General features: G+C 38.5%; 1 protein-coding gene across 3 annotated transcripts in view; it reads left to right on the top strand.

The window, feature by feature from the left end:
- Positions 1-19,484, top strand: part of grin2aa (glutamate receptor, ionotropic, N-methyl D-aspartate 2A, a) — a 111,267-nt gene that overhangs the window by 32,688 nt on the left and 59,095 nt on the right. For all 3 annotated transcript variants that reach the window (XM_015360578.2, XM_015360580.2, XM_006637156.3), the window contains one exon: positions 17,727-18,319. In XM_015360578.2, the coding sequence (XP_015216064.1) occupies positions 17,727-18,319 (593 nt within the window). The remainder of the gene's footprint in view (positions 1-17,726; positions 18,320-19,484) is intronic.

The raw sequence follows: 19,484 nt of genomic DNA on the forward strand, positions 1-19,484 counted from the left end.
CAGCCAGGGATGTGCAGATCACCGGTTCAGAGAGCGGTGTCATCACATCCTCCAGCATTAGAGCTGACATGGGGAAAGAGTCCCACTGAGCTGTACAGGAGTGTAGCTTGTTCTGTGAGCAGTGAGCAGTATGTGTGCACCTTGCCTGTCATCAAGAAGCCACTCGGCAATGTTAAAAAAAACGCGCTTTGCAGGCAGATCTATAACTGCATTGCTTTACTTAGGATTTGTTTGAGTTACAAAGTTAAGCTAGAGGCTAGAGGTTTAGGATGTGTCCTATATTTACTTGAAATTCCTGGTTCTTTGGTTCTTCTGTATGTCCCTGATTCTCCATCTATCTTTATATCGGGGTACCCACTTGTCTATATGTCAAATGTCTCCATTTTCTGAAACATTTCTTACTGTTTAGGTTCATCCATGCTTCCCTGATAAAAGAATTGTATTCACGGATGCTATTCAAGAAAGGTATCCCCCATAATGGGAGCTCTTTTGGGTTCCTTTCTTATTGTCATTTGGCTGCCTTGAAGTCCTTGAAGCTGAGCAGCTTGATCCATATTGGAACTCTGGGACTTCCATCACTGCAGGATTGTAAACTACTGTACCTCAAGAGGCATTGAAGAAACTTGGCTTTATAGCCTTAATGAGCCATGCAGATCTACTGTACATGGCTAATGGGTTTTTAAAGGGTTAGAATTAAGGTCTTATCTTTTTGCTAAAAAATAAACAGAAATAATTAATGTCCTTAATCCAGTGTGCACAAAACCAAGTTGAGAACAAATGACATCCTTCATTTCTAAAGCATGTTGAAATTTAAGATCATTGTCATATTACAAATGCTGCTTATAAAATCCTCAGAGGACTTTTTTAATTTTACATTTACAGCGGAACAGCACCAATGCATAGATTTATGTGTGAGAAACATTAAGCCATCAGTTTAGACAGCAGGGGGCCTGTGAAGAGAGGGAAGAGGGTTTTTTCTTCGGAAGTTGGAAGCTGTCAGGAGTGCAGAGTTTGCCGTGTGCATGCAAAGAAGCTTAATGGAATTTTGTGAAGGGGAACCGGCTTAGTGTTTGAAATAGAAAATCGTAGAAAACAATATGCTAGAGTTAGAACTTAGAATGCCACAGTTCCAATTCACCGATTTTGTGATTTTGTTTCTGTCGCAGGGGGATTTCAATTCAGGTTCTTGAATTTTTGTGCATGCATTCAGGAATGTGTGATGTAGTGGTAATCTCTCACAGGACCGGAGACACCTACAGCATATAAATGGGGACCTTCAAAAAGATTTAAGAAAACAGAAAAAACGGTAATACCTTCACAACTCCTTCCTTTCAAAGATGTGTTTGGAGAATATGAAATGTGTATATATACTTATATTTACTCAGAGGTACCACGTTTACTTAGACATCTTAGATGTCTTAATTTGACTTCCTTCCTCGGAGAGCAAAAGAAATAAGTTAAAACGAATAGATCCTAAATATAACAGAAGGGCAGAGCTTGACATATCTTACAATGCCTTTTAATGTTGTTCAATTATAATAATTATATTGTTATATGGATATATAATTCACAGTATATCAACCCTCTAATTCAGTTAGAATAAGTCCCATAGTGCCTGTATTTTACAGTGGTTGTGGGAATTATTGATCACGTGGTTATTAGCATTTTTTATATTGGCCATAATGTGCATTGATTATACCAGTGCTTTTTACCGAGTTTCAAATATGAAGCACTTTAAGAGCCCATATATAAATGGTGTTGCTCTTTGCTTCATTAATCTTTTGTGCCAGGACAGCATCACAATACTTTAATCTCATAGTTTTTTTGTGCTGAGATAGCAGAAACAGAAAGCTTGCAGAGGGCACGCAATTTAACTTTCGTTATTAGTGTGCATAAGCACCTTAAAGGCCCAGAATGAACTGCCAAAAAGCATCTTATAGAAATCGACCTTCTTGCAGTAAATGAGCATGTGGAAGGGTGATATTTTATGAGGATCCAGATAAGATGATCTCAGACACGTTGGTGAGCTGAACAATGCCTCTGTTTCCCATGTTATGAAAAATTCCTCACAGGGGTCATTCGTTTGTCCTAGACGGGACTTGAAGTGGTGGATTATGGCATACATAAAACTTTAAAGTATATTTTATACTTCTGAAATGACATATATAAAAATAAAATGAAAGTTTTCATAGAAACCTACTCTCTGATCTATATTCTGTAATATTGCTGTTTGGAGGCTCACCCAAAGTTGAGAAAGTGCTGTCCACTTAAATCTTTGGTGATCATGTTTGTGTTTTAGTAGAAATCTGAAGTTTTCTGACGAGGTATGTATTCACCGATGTATTTTGCAGCACTTCCATCAGTCTTTTTTCTAACTGCTCTATCCAGTACAGGGTCACCAGAGCCTGTCCCAGCAAGCAATGATAATTTCTTTTCAAGAAACGCCTTGGGATTTGTAATGACCTCAGAGAGTCAGGACCTCGGTTTTACAGTACGTCTCATCTGGACAGTATAGTGTCCCCATCACTATACTGGGGCATTGGGACCCACACAGACCGCAGGGTGAGCACCCCCTGCTGGCCCCACTAACACCTCTTCCAGCAGCAACCTTAGTTTTTCCCGGGAGGTCTCCCATCCAGGTACTGACCAGGCTCACACCAGCGAGCTTCAGTGAGCTGCCAAATGTGAATTGCAGGGTGATATGGCTGCTGGCTATGGACACAAGTTGGGATGGAGGAACCTTGTGAACAGAATGGCAGTCCAACACAGGGTTCGCAGAGATACAGAAAGAGCGATGTAAACACTCACACCAGGGCCAATTTTCCCACAAGCCAATTACCCTAATGAAGCTACCAGTGAGTCTTTGGACAGTGGGAGGAAACCAGAGTACCCGGACCTGCGTGATTGTGTGGAGAACATGCAGTACAATCTTCACCTCGGACCTGGGATTGGGATTGTGACCTTACAGTACTTATCATTTCAAAATTCTGAGTGAGTGAATAACGAAGCATCTTTAATCTCAGTAATTATACAGCTTTCAGTAAAATAATTACTTCCAAGTCCTTGCTGACTTCATCAGATGTTAAATTGTAGTAGGGAATCAAAAGAAAAAGGATGATTTTAGGTACTGAAATGATTACCTAAATATAATATTATTATATTTCTGTTTGTAAGCTCATAGGAGTTTTGCTGGATAAAATTGAAGTTTACAAGACACACTGGTGAAAAAAATTAGTAGAGATATTTTTTCAGTATTTGTATGTTTAATAAAAAAAAAATGAATCCAGGCTATTTAGTAAAGGGCTAATATGGTGTGAAAATGAGGTGTTAACATTCTGAGGCTTAGTACATCTACTGGCGACCTTGGGAGACAGGTTCTACTCACCCCAGCATCAGTGCTGTTAGTTTCAAATGAGATTAGAAGTGGAGACACAGGAGTTCCAGACATGCGAGGGAGTGATGAAAGTGATGAGGGATTACAAGCTCTGGGACAAGGGCGCAAGCGGATTACATTGACTGTGTCGTAGTGAAGCCAGAGCAAAGTTTGTAAAATTCTGCTAGGTACAAAGACACGATCTTTTAATGTCTCATTACACACATTCTACTGTCTAATTCTAATGTCTAATGTTGTCAAAACTGCTTTGAAGGAGATCCAAGCTTTCTTTTTTTTGTCCTTTACTTTCTAATGGAATCCAGACTCTGACCAGCAAAATACCTGTGGTGTGTTTTCCTTGCCCTTCTGAAAAGTATGGTACTTTTTTCTGGGGGGGGGGAAGGGAAGTGGCCATCTCTCCAATGTTTAATATTGCAGTAAGACAGAATAAAAGTCATGTGACTTTCCAGGCAGTTGTGTATTTTACATGACAGGTCCCAAATCTGTTAAAATAAAAATGACCGCCCCTAGCAACAGCTTAGTTTCATTGAAAATCGATGCATGTTCCTTAGGGGGGTTTTGAAGCGAGAACACTGTCTTCCAGTTTTGGGATGTCAGAGGGATCATTGTTGTATCTGGTGGTTTGTGTAAAAACAAGTTATGCCAATAGTTCACAGCGTGATGCCTCTGCTGGTCTTCTGTTTTGAAACTGCTGTGCTGCAGGAGAGAGCGCCTGGGTGAAGGTTGAAGAGAGCCGCGAGATCACGCGAGATCACGAGCTTGTTACTTTTACGTCGTGGTTAGATGATGCACTTTCTTGAGTTTGAAGCCCACGGGCACGTACAAGGGGGTTACAGGATTTCCATATCCTTCCCTGGGATTTGCTATAAATATCTGCCTCACGTTCTTTTCATTTGCAAATAAGGATTTTTCTTTTTGTTTTCCCACTGGAAACTAAAGCTATGATCTATTTGGTGAGTTTAATAAGGAAACAAAAATGGGTCGGAGGGTTATCCATAGCTTCACAGTAAAGAAAAGAGATCACATACTTTCACAATTCTTTCAATGGCTAAATGAAGCAGTTTACACTGCCTCTTGGACCACCCATCACAGACCTTTCTTCCTCATGGTGGGATAAAGCCATGCTGGTGTCACACTGAAGACGAGCAGCAGGAAACCTGACAATCCACCTTCTGAGCTCCACCAAACATGGTGGCTCGGTAGCAAGTCAAGCTGTGAAGCTGCCATTGGCGTCATTCCAGGAAGAAAAATGTAATTTCTTACAATAATAGGGTGCTATTTTTATACTCTTTTAAATAACATGCTTTTAGATTAGAATGAATGTTGTCCATAAAGATCCAAAGTATCCTCAGGCATCAGCAGTAAGGGGAATTTGGCTTTGGGTTTCCTGCTCAGTTCTGTCTGCCAGCTTCATTCAGTGTAAATTTTAATTAGTGTTCAGGAATCCACTTTTCATGATTAAATAGAATGTAAGCATAATCTGTAATTCCTGAACACCATCAGTATTTGTGATGATTTTATATTTAAATTGTGCTGCTCTTTGCATTTTCCTTAGATGGACTAAACTACAATAACAAAAATAGCAATACAACGCGTACTTTCTTCACATAAAGCAGCAGCAGGTTTCATCAGGGGAGGAAAGATGTGACAAACATCTGACCTATGTGACCAGCTCTTCTCCAAACTCTCCTCCAGTGCAGTTTTAGTCTCAGCGCATTAAGCATTGTGTAACAGGTTGGGAGATGGGTGGTTTGAGGTGGGAAAACACCACTTGAGGGGATGTTTGAAGTCAAACTTCAAAACAGCTATCTTGTGTGATAAGAAAGGCCTTTCTGAAAAGCAGCATAACAAATTCTATAACAGCGTGACACAAAACGCACATCATCATGCTTTCAATGTGTCAACCTCAGCGATGCTGGCTGCTGTTTGCTTCTGCAATTATGAGTGCTCAGTCTTGAAGAGTTGGCACACTAAAAGCTATTTTTTTCCCATCATAGAATGAGAAGATCATCATAGATCATCGTATCATTTGATACCCAGGAAACTTAAAATAATTTTTGGGCACGTCAAATGCAAATTATTATCTGCTAAAAAATATCAAGTTCCAATAGCCACATTTTTAAAACCTGATCAGTCAGTCACCACTGATGTGTATAGAGGTGTTCATACTGTACCACAAACCAGCCAGAGGTCTTTTTGATTGGCTCTTCTGCACTGTCCCAGACAGATCATCTGAACTGAACACATCTTTCTGTGACGGCTGAGAGCCAAAGAAGTGATTGATTGGTGATGATCTTTCCATACGTCTCTCCATAATTCCCGAGCTGTCACTTGATTAAAGCACTAAATTATGCACTGACAAATAAAATTGTTTATTGAGTCTAAGCACTGACATCTTGACATGAGAACTTCTATATGAGATCATTCCCTGGAATCACTTTCTAAGAATTTTGCTCCCGTGGAAAAATGAATGCTTGAATTCTAATTAATTAATTTTGTAAAATGCGTTTGGGCAAAATGAATTATTAAACGCGTTTATCATTTCCCAGTCAATGTCGTGTCTTACTGAATTTGGATCTAGAAATTTTTCAAAACAAAAGATCTAGAAAACTTTTGTCTGGTGTGTCCTCTGATGTTTCTGCTGATAACATTTTATCTCAGACTGAAGTACTGGCATCTCAGACTGAAGTATTGTGTGTATCTTTTCTTGTTTTGTTCTGTTAATCCTAGAGTTAAAGAGTTAACTTCCATCCAGCTATGACCTTAAAGATAGAGTGGTTTACAAGTGTCAGAGGGAATGTTAATTTGGCCTGCAGATAGTGCATCTATCAAAGCTACTTTCCTAACTCGCATCTTCCAGGGTAGACATTACTGAATGCAATTTGTAACTCATGTACTGTGTTAGGCATCAGGTGAGAGTGACCTTTAAATTTCCAAAGTTGGAAGCATCTACTGTCTACTGTCATCGTTACCGTATTTCTCAGCATCTTGTTGTCTATTTTCTGTCTTTTTCCATCAGGTGAAGTTTGACAGGCCTGGCTTGTCAATGACTTGAAGTGCTTGATAAAAACTTCCCAGGGGTGGTATTTGTCTGGTGAACTAAGACAAGTCCCAATTACTCTTTAGTGTTTTCTGGCAGCCAATCAAAACTAAATAGCAAAACTTATCAGCAAAAAGCCAGATACCCTTCAGTGAACAAAATTTAATTTATTCATTCTAGCTTTGTGTTTGCTTCATTTGTTTCATGCTAATTCCTTGTGGGGCTCTGTGAAACGAACATGCCTTCAGTAGACACGGCCTTTATCTATGACACTTTTGTCTGCAAGAAAGTCTTGCATCCTAAGCATGTATTTTTACTTTTATGCTGAGTGTTTGCTTTTGTAAAATTAATTAAGCAGCTTGTTGTGGAAATGATTTTATTAAAATACTGCAGTCATCTTTTACTCCGTTGCTCTGATATAATTCCTCTGGCTTTCAGCATTTCAGAAAGCTGACAGAAAGTACTGTTATTTAAGGTCTATATGAATAATAAATATTTATATACAGCAGACTTACCTCTTGTGTAAACCTCTGAGCATTTGAATTGATATGCAAATGTGCCGCTGTGCACTACAAGGTGATCACGGAGTGCTTTGGCAGATAAATATCCTTATTAGTGTGTATTATTGGAATAAAAAGCACCTTGATGTGAATGGAAGTTGCAAGTCTAATAAACAGTGTAGAATAAAAAAACTTCACTACATTAAGAAAAATAGCTACTAATCTGCAGGCCCATAATGCTGACAATTTGGTAATGATGGAAGCACTCACAGTGCCATATGAAATGGCCTAATACTCCATGTTTGTCTTACACAAAGGATCTTTGCAGATATTTCATAGAGAAAGAGCTGTTGGGGGGGAAAAAGCCCTTTCACAAACAGAGCTGCAAGCTTTTGAAGCAGAGCAGAGAAACTTTCTCAGTTTTAGTTAGTTGTTTCCTAGGGGATTTCAATGCTTGTTAAAAAGTCCTGACAGAAAAACAACAACGGCACAGTAAACAAATAGTTAGGTATGCCAGATCAGGTATGGTGAAGGACTTTCTCTTTGTGATCTTGCCTGTCCTCAGACCTAGGCTGTTTGGGTTTAAAAAAAAAAGTCATTGGTTGTCAGTAGTTGCTGCTGTTCTAATTTTGTCTCACTTTTACCTCTTGTAGGTCAATTAGATATTATCTGCGTGCAGTGCACTGCTGTGGTTTGTGATTTCTATTTAACTGAATCCTGACTGTTTAATTGTTTAATAATTAACAAACATAATCAGATCTCTGATCTGGAATTTAATATTCCTTTTTACAACATTTTAACAATGACTACCAATGCCGATTCAAAACAAAAGAAATCTCTGCAGAGATCAAAGAGATCAACCCATAGGAATACAAATTATTTATAATGTATAACAGACTTCAGTGTAGGAAATGAAGAATTACTGAAATGATATATTGTAAGCTAAGGTTATTTTCTTACTGAGCCAAAATGACAGCTTTGTCTTAGCCGTCATCTGCTATCAATTGTAATTTCAATTTGTCCAAGAGAGTTCTACTATGTACATAAAATATATATAAAATATACATTTTATGTGTCTCATCTTTCCCATACTTGTCCCTGGGGTTGTTCTATAAATGTGTAATTTCCCTATTCTATGCATTGATGGGTCATGCCATTTTTTAAATATCTACATCAGCGGAACTCCCCACATTTACATAAAGAAAGAAACCATCTACCATTTTTAAACCTGTAGAAAATATTGGTAATATAATAATAATAATAATAATAATAATAATAATAATAATAATAATAAGAGACCCCCTTTCCTAATCAAAAAGATTTTTATAATTTGGTAAATGGGTGGTAAAGAGAACACTCGTTTTATCATCACTGTTACACCAGAAACACACAGGAACCATTTTCTGTTCGGTTGAGTACGAATAAAATGTCATATCTTAAATAAGGGCAGTCTTATAGTGAATGCAGGACTTGAAATAATCCAGTCTGACTTTGTTGGAGGACAGCCCAATTATCGCTATAACACACACTGAATAGAAATTCAAACTCTGTTTCATCAATCAGGGGAAAATTGCTTTTGAGGCAGTGAAATTTTCTTCCTTATACTATCTCTTTCCTCCTCTATCTCCTCACATTTTTTCTTTCTTTCTTTTGCTTTGTCACCGTCTCTCTATCTTTGAGGCCCATAAAAATAGAGGGAACTGTCATCAAAAAAATTATCCTAAATGGCAAAACGGCTCAGAATCAGGACTGCCAGAGTGATGAAACCATTTGTTTAAAGGCCTTCCATCAGACAGGATCAGTTTGCGACTTGGCCAGTTGTGTCCTTGAGTTGATGCTCAATTCACCTGGAGAAGGAGTAAAAAAGTTCAGAGCTGGTGCATTTGCCGAAGACCTGAAAATGAGCTGTAGCCGAGTATGAGATATATCAGTTATGTCTCTGAAAAGCAGTGAGTTAATTGAGCTGCAGGTCTTGGTAAGGACTAATCTGCCAAGTACTATAGTTTCGAACATTAACAGTTATCTTCCTATTTCTGTATGTGTTCTTGGGTACTATTGTGAAACAGTTATAAAAACGGAAACTGTCTCTCACTTTGCTATAATGAAAAGTAATTGTAAATAGTATTAAGAAGTATGAGTAATCTTCCTTTCGGTGATACTTTGCAGAACAGCTAACTCTGATTGACTTGGTTGGCTGTTATTTGTCTTTTCAATACCCTGTGGTGAACTGAATACTGTCTGTGCTGCTGTATTTCTAGTGTGAATTCAACTATTGACAAGCTGCAATCCAGAATTTTTTTGTTATTTCACCAAAGAATACAGCATCTTCTCATTTCTTGAGTTGAATTCTTGATTATCTCTGCATTGCAACCTTTTCATCTAATCAGGCATGCCTTGCGCTGCAGGCAGGGCACTAGAAAGAAAAGAGCCTCTCAGGTTTTTAGTTGGTAAATCTCTGAGATAATAGAATTATTGTGCATGGAAGATTGTGAGATGCTCGGTTACTCAGGAGAAATCAGGGGCTTGTGTTTCGTTGTAAAGTTCAGAGACCCTTCAACGCTGAAAAATTGTGGGGTTTCAAATGAAGACTGAAATAAAAAGTACTTCAGGGAAGCGGTCTTCCCCTGTGAATTGATGTCTCCGACAACCTTTTATTAGAATGAAAAAACTAATTAAAATCTACCACCATTCCGGATTGCAAAATCTTTCCTGTTAGTGCTGACCTGAACATCTTACTTAATTTGTCTGTGAAAGGACTCAGATGCCCATGCACGGAGGACACCCTGGTCACGTGACTCAAAATACAGTAAAAAGTACAGAACAACTGAGAAACCATGACTTATCCAGAAGTCTGGGGTTCTTTCTGTACATATCAGTCAATTGTTGCCCCGATGATTGATTTTCACTGGAAGAAATGGGATAAAAGGCTAGATTGTGTAACAGCATCAGCTCATTTTTGTTGCTGATATACTCATGTTTCAAATGCACAAGAGGGAGAACCTGAACGTCAACTAAAGACTCAGTTCAGTGTCCAATCCAAGTTTAAGAAAACACTTCATGCTAATATGTTTTCTATACAGTCATTTAGGCCTTATAGTCATGATCCCATGATGCTTTTTCCTTCCATTATAAGTGAGCCATTTATCTTCCTGAGGGCTATAACTGATGCCAGGGTGCAAAGCTGGGCTGGACCCTGGACAAGATACCATAGAGAAGAGGACAACTTACTGTACATTCATCAACCAAATCCAGTCAGCTAATCTTTTAACTGTGGAAGAAAACTGAAGCATCCACATGTGGACTTGAGGATAACATGCAAATGCCAAACCCCTGCAGCGGTAAGGCAGGAGAGCTCATTGACATGCTACTTTTCTGCCTGCCTGCTGCTGCTTTATTTTCAATTGAATATACACTGACCTGGGGAGGTCAGCAAAGAAGAAAAGCCAGCAATAAACCTGAGACTTGAATAGAGGAGAAGCGCAGCTAGGGACTGTTTTTGACTTGAGGGAGGAAACCCAAAGACTAAGTGTTGGAGTGAAGCAGAAGCAGGATTTAAATACCTGGAGTGATGAGGTGAGTACCCGTTAATTAGGGGCAAGATGTACTGACAGTCGTCCATAAAGAGTTCGTATGTTGAAACATGACTTGGTGCCGGGGTGACCTAAAAGTGCGACCCTGCATTCACACAGGTGTTACGTCCTCTGGATAAACCCAAATGAATCACATTTTCCTGGTTGTTGCGTTTTTAAACGTCACAATAAGAAAGTATTTTGCTTCCACTTATGTCAAGGTGGGAGAATACTGAAAATTTAGACTAGTGGTTTTTATAAATGCAATGTGGATGCGGCAGTTTAATTCAGGACTACGTTGAAAGATGGTATCGAGAAGCAAAAACTGAAATTTAAGTAAGCGGTAAAGAAGCATTTCTTTTCTCGGAGCAATATCTTTGTATGTGTTTCTTGTAAACTCTTTGGGCATGCACTGCTCGTTCAGTATATCAGTTAATCTTTCACTTTTCTTCCCTTAAGCATGGTTAGTTATTTTCACACATTGTCATTTGTTTAAGAACTGCCTGTGTGTTGGGCCCACCATTTGCAGGTCTCATCTCTTCCCTTCTGTTACAGAATTAGCCTCCCAGGTTGTGCAGTACAGTAAAGCAATCTGTCCATCTTCAGCTTCAGTCAGGCTTGGCGAATGGCTTGACTTCCTTGAGAGGAAGGGCAGTTTCCTCCTTCTGGGGACTGTGCTGCAGCTGCTTGCTCAATCCGCTACCAGCTGGTCAAAATGTTCTGGCTCCACGAGTGCAGCTCTTCATTCATCCACCATGAAGGAGGGCAGCTTCTGCTCAGGAAATCAGGGCTCCGTGCAACAAGAGGACAAAAAAAAAAAAAAGAAATGGACCAAAATTATGGTTCACTGGAGCTAGTGTGCATCTCGCAAACATGAAGACTGATTTCCCAAAAGATGAGCAGAGCCAGCAGCGTGTGAGCCAGTGCTACGATGAGCCTTGGCAGGGGTGACTGCTTTGCATAACGGCCACAAATGTATTCCAGATCAATTTTTCCCTGCTCACCCATGCCCATCAAATGCCAATGGCGGCTCTTAAAGTATTTCAAAAGGATTCTGAGAAGTGGAATATTTTCTGTATTTAGGAGTATCTACTGTACATTTCAGCGCACACAAATGACTGAATTCACTGGTATGCAATTCCTGCACTAGGAAGATGATTTGACATTGCTGTAACAGAGGATTTTAGCCTCGCAAGGAAATTAAGCAAATCCCATAAATGAAAGCAACTCTTTACGTACGGTTGCAGTATCAACTGTTATTAATCATAATAGAACATGTAATCGTTTCGCTTATTTGAGTACGCCCAATAATTTTCCTTGCTTATGTGAACTGTATGACACTTTTTCTTTCATAAATCAAAACAAATAGCCTCACTGTAAATAATCCAATTAAATTTAAACCAGAACACATTCAAGGACTTGGCCTGATTTGCAATTCTTTCAAAAATTGGGAAAAGTTCTTTAATAAAATATCAAGGATTTTATTTTTAATTGGTAAGTGTAACGCTCCTGCCGCTCAGTGGAGCTAGCGGTGGACTGGGAGTCACAAGAATCCCTCTTCCAAGGAGAGAGGGGGATGAGGCCCAGGGGCAGTGCTGCATGCAGGTCAAAGTTCAAGGCCAGTGGCGAGCTGGTGGTCTAACAAGCAAAGCAGAGATTGCAGGCAGGGAAGTGCGAAGTCATAACAATGGAGAAAGGTCCAGGAGTTTGGTGATCCAGGTTTTACTTGGGGGATCGTGTCTAAACAAGGCAGGATCCAAGAATGTGGAAGAGGGAACAAAGCAAGGTCAGGAATCTGAAGCAAAGCTAGGGAACAAACTAGAGAAAACGAGTTCAAACTCTATATCAGAGCCCAAAGCAGACTCTGGGCAGCCCTAAAATAGTCCTGAATCACTCCGACAGGCGAGACATTAATTGTCTCCAGGTGAATCAGGTTTCTGGTTAGTTGGTGTCCATGGCAACTGGCACTGAGTGACAGGTGGGTGGAGCAGAGCCTGGTTTCCAAGCCAATGCTAGCTGACCTTGCCGAGCAGGAGGCAGGGGCTAGCCTGATACTTAGCGCTTAAAATAATCACTTAAACTTAATATTATTTTGTTCTTAGTTGGAGTAAGGTATGGATTTCCTTAGTTATTACAGCAATTCTGAAACACACAGAAAAAAAAAAAAAAAAAAAAAAAGATCAAGGAACTGCCAGAAAAACAGATGTTTGAAACACTGGAACTCCACATCAAGTGAAGCTTGATGTGACAGAATGGTAGTCAAATGTCACCATTCTCTCAGCCTCTGCTCCTTTGAAGGCATGCGCTGAGAATGTGTTGTACCAAAACAAAGACTCCTCGTGATTGTTTTGCTCAGGCAAGCAATCACCAAGCAACTATTTACATTTATGTTTCATGCTAAATAATCCAATTAGGTAGATTTCTCAATTAAACTTTGCATCCTGCTATGCAGCTTTTAATGAGCATTACTGGCTATACACAGCAGGAATACACCAGCCTTCTTTCTCATTATGCAAAGTAGCTGTTTTCTCCCTTTCCTATTTTTCCAGTGCTTCAGACAAGCAAACAGGGGTGAAAGAGTGAATTCTGCTAATGTAATTGAGACAATAGCATCATTATTCAGCATCACACCCACAAAAATATATAGTACCTCCCCTTTTGCGAAAATATGCAAATTTAAGACTAAAATCTGAATTTGTTCCAGGCGCTTAGCAATGCCACTGCCACATGGCCTTAATGGGGTGATAAACTTTTATCATTTGTAATAACGGTCTTCAGATGCTAATAATTCAACAGGTTTGTGTCATATCTGATTTTTATTATATAATTTTACTTTAAGCGTTTAAGATTACACATCAATGAAAGCAGTCTATTAGAAATCTGGACATTTTTTCCAATTTGTTTTTTCCCTCAAGGCAAAACCCACTTGTGTAGGAATGGCCCAGGCTCTTTGCTCTCAGCACTAAAAACTCACCTTTTCAAGTGATCTACAGACTCATTTTCTTGTTTCCCCTGAAGATGAGCTTTTTCCATGTGCTTTTCCACCGCTCAGCTGCAGTTATATCCTCATGCTGCAGTAGGTGCTTAATTTGCTTCCCTATTCTCAGTGGCAAATTAAAAAAAAAATTCAATCACAAGTTGAGAAATTGCTTGATGTGAGTATCTTTAAGGCTTAATTACCTTGTGTTGGCTCCAGCTGAGCACATTTTTTAATGAATGTTAATTAAGCTCAATCAAATTTCAATTAGCAGAAGGCATAGTATTCAAAATGTTCAGGACCTTACCTCAAGCCTGATGAAGAGGTTAAGTGATTCTGAATGTAAATGTTGCTGAAATTCAGGGCTAAAAATATTGTCCCTGAAGAACAGCCAAACTCTTTTGATAGGTAAGCTTATTTAGCGGAGAAACCGTTAACTAGTGATAATTTTGGGAAAATGTGTTTTTGTATCTCTACTATGATTTTGTGAAGAGGTCATTAAGGTTCTAGAAAAGCTTTGTAGTATGACATAAGAACATTGCATATTTCAACAAATTGTCAAATTGTTTTCTTACATATTGACCGTACCTCTTATTGACTTCCTCTTTGAATTATTTTATTTGCAGTGTATACACATAAGAAATATGAATAGTACTTTATAATCGAATCTAACATAATTTACCATAATAGAGTTGAGGTTATTGTGCCACAGTTATTAACATTAATTAGATGATGGATATCAGTTCTGCTATTATTAAATCTGGGAATAGAACTGAACTAAGAGGACCACAGGGACTTATCTAAATGAGTCTCCTGACGGAACATAGGTAAAATAATCTAGATTTAATCAAAGTTGGAGGACACTGTCATGTTACCAATTGGGAACATTTTAGGAGTTAATGAGAAGACAATGTTCTCTTTAACGAATTGTGGAATCATTCAGCCCGTCAACATATGTTAAAAAGAAAATTCAATCACTGGTGCCCACATGGCCCCAATTATTTATTAAATACCTTCCTAATAAATAAATTATCTGAAGCATGAAGGCTGTCAGTGATGACAACCTTTAACGAATGTGCAGAGAGTGTTGTACAGCACTTCAGTTATACTCCAAGAAGGAGCAGCAACCAAGCAGTCCAGAGGAAAAAAGTTGAAAACCTTCTGTGCTACATTGTATGGTAACTTGTTAGGAACAAAAAAAAAACCCTTCCTATCACCTTCATGCATGAATTTGGCTTATTAATTCCTGAGACAGAATCATCTATTGTGCAACATTTTAGGTGCTTTTCCCCAAATCTCTTCATTATCAATGTACTGTACTGTACAGTACAGAGTGCAGCTGTAATTTGTTTCTCTTCATTAGTTTTACCATCAAAGCTCTTAAACTCCAACCCCTGTTGTATTGCATGGGGTGCAAGTCGAGAGTGGATTCCAGCTAAGCTTCTGTTGTTCAGCACAGAGGCTCTTAGTACTGATTCAGGACGACAGGTTGTGGGACACCCAGTGACCCATAAGACAGACATTGCTCCCACAATAGTGCAGCCTGACTGCAAAATCTACTGCCAAATAAAAAAAAAAAACTATCTAGGAAGAGCTCCAGAGTATGGCATCTTTTGCATCTAATAAAGTCCTTTTTGCAAACTGGTTTAAAAAATACAGTAGCCTTCCAGTGCATACAAGCTCTACATAAACTGCACTACAAGTTGCTTTAAAAATGCAAGTGTACAGGTACATAAAGGTTTTTTAACCTTTAAGAATGCAAGTGTGACAAAAACGTGCAATTACTGAACATATCAATGGCGAAATGCACTGTTCAAACTTATTCATCCCCTGTGAAAATGCTTTAGATTTAGTCCCGTTATTAATCATCTGGTAGTTTCTTACAGAAATTCACCGCGTCATAAAGTATCACACCATCATGTGAAAGATTAAGCTCCAGCTATAGCTATAAAAAAAAATCCACGTTTAACTGTGGTGTCTATCACTAAATAGTTCAAGGCAATGGGATGGTTGCGTCTTCACCCAGAAGACTTAAGAAGGTTCTACCCATATATGCAGTCAGAAAAGTGGTTGTTGAGGATATTTAACGTCTAAGGAGTGCAACTGGGAATATTCAAATAACTAGCCATAAGCTGCAACGTCTCCAAGACTGTCGTTCGATATTTACCTCATAGATCTTGTGTCTCTGTCACAGACCCATGTAACTGATTTTGATGTATTTATTCATACAATACTTACAATAAAGTACTGTACCAAAGTTGAATAAGTTACATGTACTGTAGTGTAACTCTTTCAGCTAAAAATAATTTTAAAATATGTATATATATATATTTTAACATACAGTCAGCTTTTTGTCTTGTACTGTATTAAATTATGTAAATAAGTGAATTTGTCGTGAAATAGGATAAGCCACCCAACTATGAGCACTGTTGCAAGCGTGTTGGTTCCTTGAAAAAGCCTGACAAATATTTGAACTTGATGGAATGATGACAGCTTTGTCAGCATATGATGATCATTAAGTAAGATGTGCAACCAGCAGGGAAGCTGTTGACAGGGTGGCAAAAATGAATAAAATATGCAGTATGCATGTGTTTTTGAGTGGTTCCCTGTCGCACACTGAATGAATGACAATTATTTGTTATTAATTAAACACAGTCATGTTAAAATGTCAGGAAAGGCCAGAGAGGCTCTTTAGCTGCTCTGCCTTTGGTTCTTTGACAACAGTAAGCTGTTTGCCATCGTAAACTGCTGAAACTATGAAGCACGCACAGCAGTTTGTTTTTTTCAAACATAAATCAAAACAAATGCAAGGGGAAAAAAGTCTTAAATTACAATGCTATGCTTAGCGTGTTCGGCCGTGCAACATTTCCTTTTGTGATTTCTTTATAACGTCGTTCTTGTTACCAAGAATTCCAAATCCCCGGTGCTAATTCCTACCTGTAAGAGCACATCAGCTGAAAGAGTGTGGCACAGTTTAATGTTGTCATTCTAAAGCACGACACTAAATTCCTCAGATGACACCGTGAGCGTAAATAATGAGCTGAAATGAAGAATAGTCGGGAATCATGAGAGTTATTCCAAGTGAAGTGGACGTTGACGTGTGTTATCATTTTTCTTAGGGACTGACTCCTTTTTGACTTGAGCGAGTCAGGTTCTGAAATTGTTGTCAGTAGTCTGATTCCAGCTGTGGGGGGGGGAGGGACAGTCTCTACACTCTGCTCTTTCACTTGCTGCGGGAGCATGTTGAAACTCGCAGCGGAGGAAACGCTCATTGCAGAGCCTGACTAGCAAGCGATGGAGTTATTTTAGACAGTATCATGTTTTTTTTTGTGGACATCGAATGACTTTTAAACCCAGAAATCTTGATTTCAATTTCTTCATATGCAAAAGAATCGAGTTGTCTTTGAAAAAGAGATCAATCTCTTGTCAGGAACAAGTTCGGTTATTCACATAATCTTGTTCAATAATAATTGTGTTTCTCTGTTCTTACAGTAATAAACAATGCCAACTGAATCGATACACTAAGTGAATCATCTGCTGCAGGAATCATGATACATTTTAGAAACTTATTAGTACATCTAAAGAACATATAATTATATAGTATATTACAATAATACATTATTCAATCACTGCTGGTTCACTGCATGATCACTTCATTATTCAAAACATACTGCTGGAAGTTTTTCATGACATTTTTGTCAGAAAGACTGCTCATTTGTTTAAGAAAGGATGTTAAGATGACGATTAATGTTTTTTTTTTATTTGAGGAAAATCACAAGAGAAAAAGCTGTGCAAGTGCTCATTGCAATGCCTTAACTGGATGACAAAACAACAGATACAATTGTAAAAATAATATATTTAAAATACACGACAAAACTGATTCATTAAGTTAGTAAACGTATCTTCCCTTGCTTACTTGTTTTTACATTGTAGCTGTTTAGGTCATCTTCAGAAATCCAGTTCACACTGAAAAGAAATCCAGTTGAAAATCCAGTTGTTTAAACAAGAAATCAATCTTTGATTTAGAACTAGGACTAATCTGTCCTAGACAAACTATAGGAAATGGTATTTAATTTAATCATGGGTTGAAAAGCATTTTGTTTTTTCCACATTTTATTTCTATGTCCAATTTTGGGTAAGAAACATTGGTTTTAAGCAGTGCCTGCTATTGAATACAATATTGACTTTTAAAACATTTTAAATTTAAAGTCCATTATTTTGATCACTATTTCTATTTTTGTTTCAGGACCAGAAGTCAACTTTCTTTCAATTTGGGGCTTCCATTCAACAAGAAGCTCTCCTCATGCTCAACATCATGGAAGAATACGACTGGCATGTCTTTTCTATAGTGACTAGCAAGTTCCCAGGTTATCAGGATTTTATCAGCATCCTCAAAAGCACTGTGGACAACAGTTTTGTTGGATGGGATTTACAGAACACGATTACTTTGGATGCCGTCGATGGGGATACTAAGACCCAGATACAGCTGAAGAAGATCCAGTCGTCTGTCATCTTACTGTATTGCTCAAAAGATGAAGCAGTTTATATTCTGGAGGAGGCACGTTCTTTGGGTTTAACGGGGTATGGATTTATCTGGATTGTTCCCAGCTTGACCACTGGAAACACCGAAGTCACCCCAAATGAGTTCCCGTCAGGAATGATCTCGGTGTCTTATGACGAATGGGACTATCCTCTTGAGGCTCGTGTCCGGGATGGCCTTGGAATTATAACCACTGCAGCCTCCTCTATGCTGGAGGAGTTTGGTGACATACCAGAAGCAAAGACGAGCTGCTATGGACAAATGGAGAAAACAAAACTGCCACCCAGTGCACTGCACAAGTAAGTTTAACTACAGATATTTCTGTATGCCTGTCTATCCTTCTTTCCATGCATCTCTTTGTCTAGCATCGTCTTCCAGCCTATACAGTATGTGCTTTACCTCATGTGTGGCATAACCTTTAATTCAGTATCCTCAAAAATGTAATCTAAGAGTTGCAGCTGAACAAATGCAGGGATTAAGAGGGTGACTTATCTTCAATAGTTGCCCACGAGAGGCAAAGGGATTACTGAGCTATTCTTGACTTTATCAAAATTAAGTTACATTTTTTGGAAGTGTGTGCAGCTAGTTCTATTCATGAATGATCATGGAGTAACATGTACCAATCATATTCTCTCGAGCTGCTGGTTTGTTAAGCTAATGAACTTGGCTTTGTACCATCTTGCAGAAACAACAGGAAGCAGTTTGTGAGACATCTGAAGTTTCCACAAGTCCTAAAGCACAAACAAATGCATTTCTAGTTTTCCCTGATGTTTTCGTCTTTTTGTCTGTGAAAGAATGTGCACAGAAACACTTGGTAAGTGTTTGTGTCTTGCAGTGGAAATGCTTGTTGACAAAATTCAGAGACTGGTCTAGATAACTTTTCTTCTCCTTCATCATTCACCAAAATCCATTCTGGAATCTTCAATGAAATTATGACCTGTTTAATTGCCCAAACATCTTGTTTACAAGAGAGATATTTGGAAAACATTTGGCTCTCTGTCATTTACAGGTCATTTTTAAAACTCTTGTACATTGCCCTTCCCCTTGAAAAATAGACAAAACTATCGCATAGCTATCAATCCTGTGCAGTTTTCTGCAATTAGAAAATTCACTTTTTCTTCTAATCAACATTAAAATGAGCATCAACATAAAATCTACATTCCAATATTTTGAAGAAGAACCCTCAACAAAAAGTTTCACCTTCATAACTCCCCATGAACGATACAAACCGTTGACAAAATGAGAAGGAAAATCAGGACTGTCGTTCATACTTCACACATGCAAATATACTGTAATGCCCAGGTGTGCCCTTTTCATTCAAACCTTTTCTCTTTGCATTGTAGATGCTTTCTCTTCACATTAGAAAGAATGTTACGAATGAAACATTCATAAATATACACTTGTGAAACCACTAAAGAGTTTATCTGTTTCTAATATCTGTTGGACATCTGTCATGGAGACATG

This window comes from Lepisosteus oculatus, chromosome 19 (genome assembly GCF_040954835.1).
Source record: "Lepisosteus oculatus isolate fLepOcu1 chromosome 19, fLepOcu1.hap2, whole genome shotgun sequence".
Taxonomy (NCBI): Eukaryota; Metazoa; Chordata; class Actinopteri; order Semionotiformes; family Lepisosteidae; genus Lepisosteus; species Lepisosteus oculatus.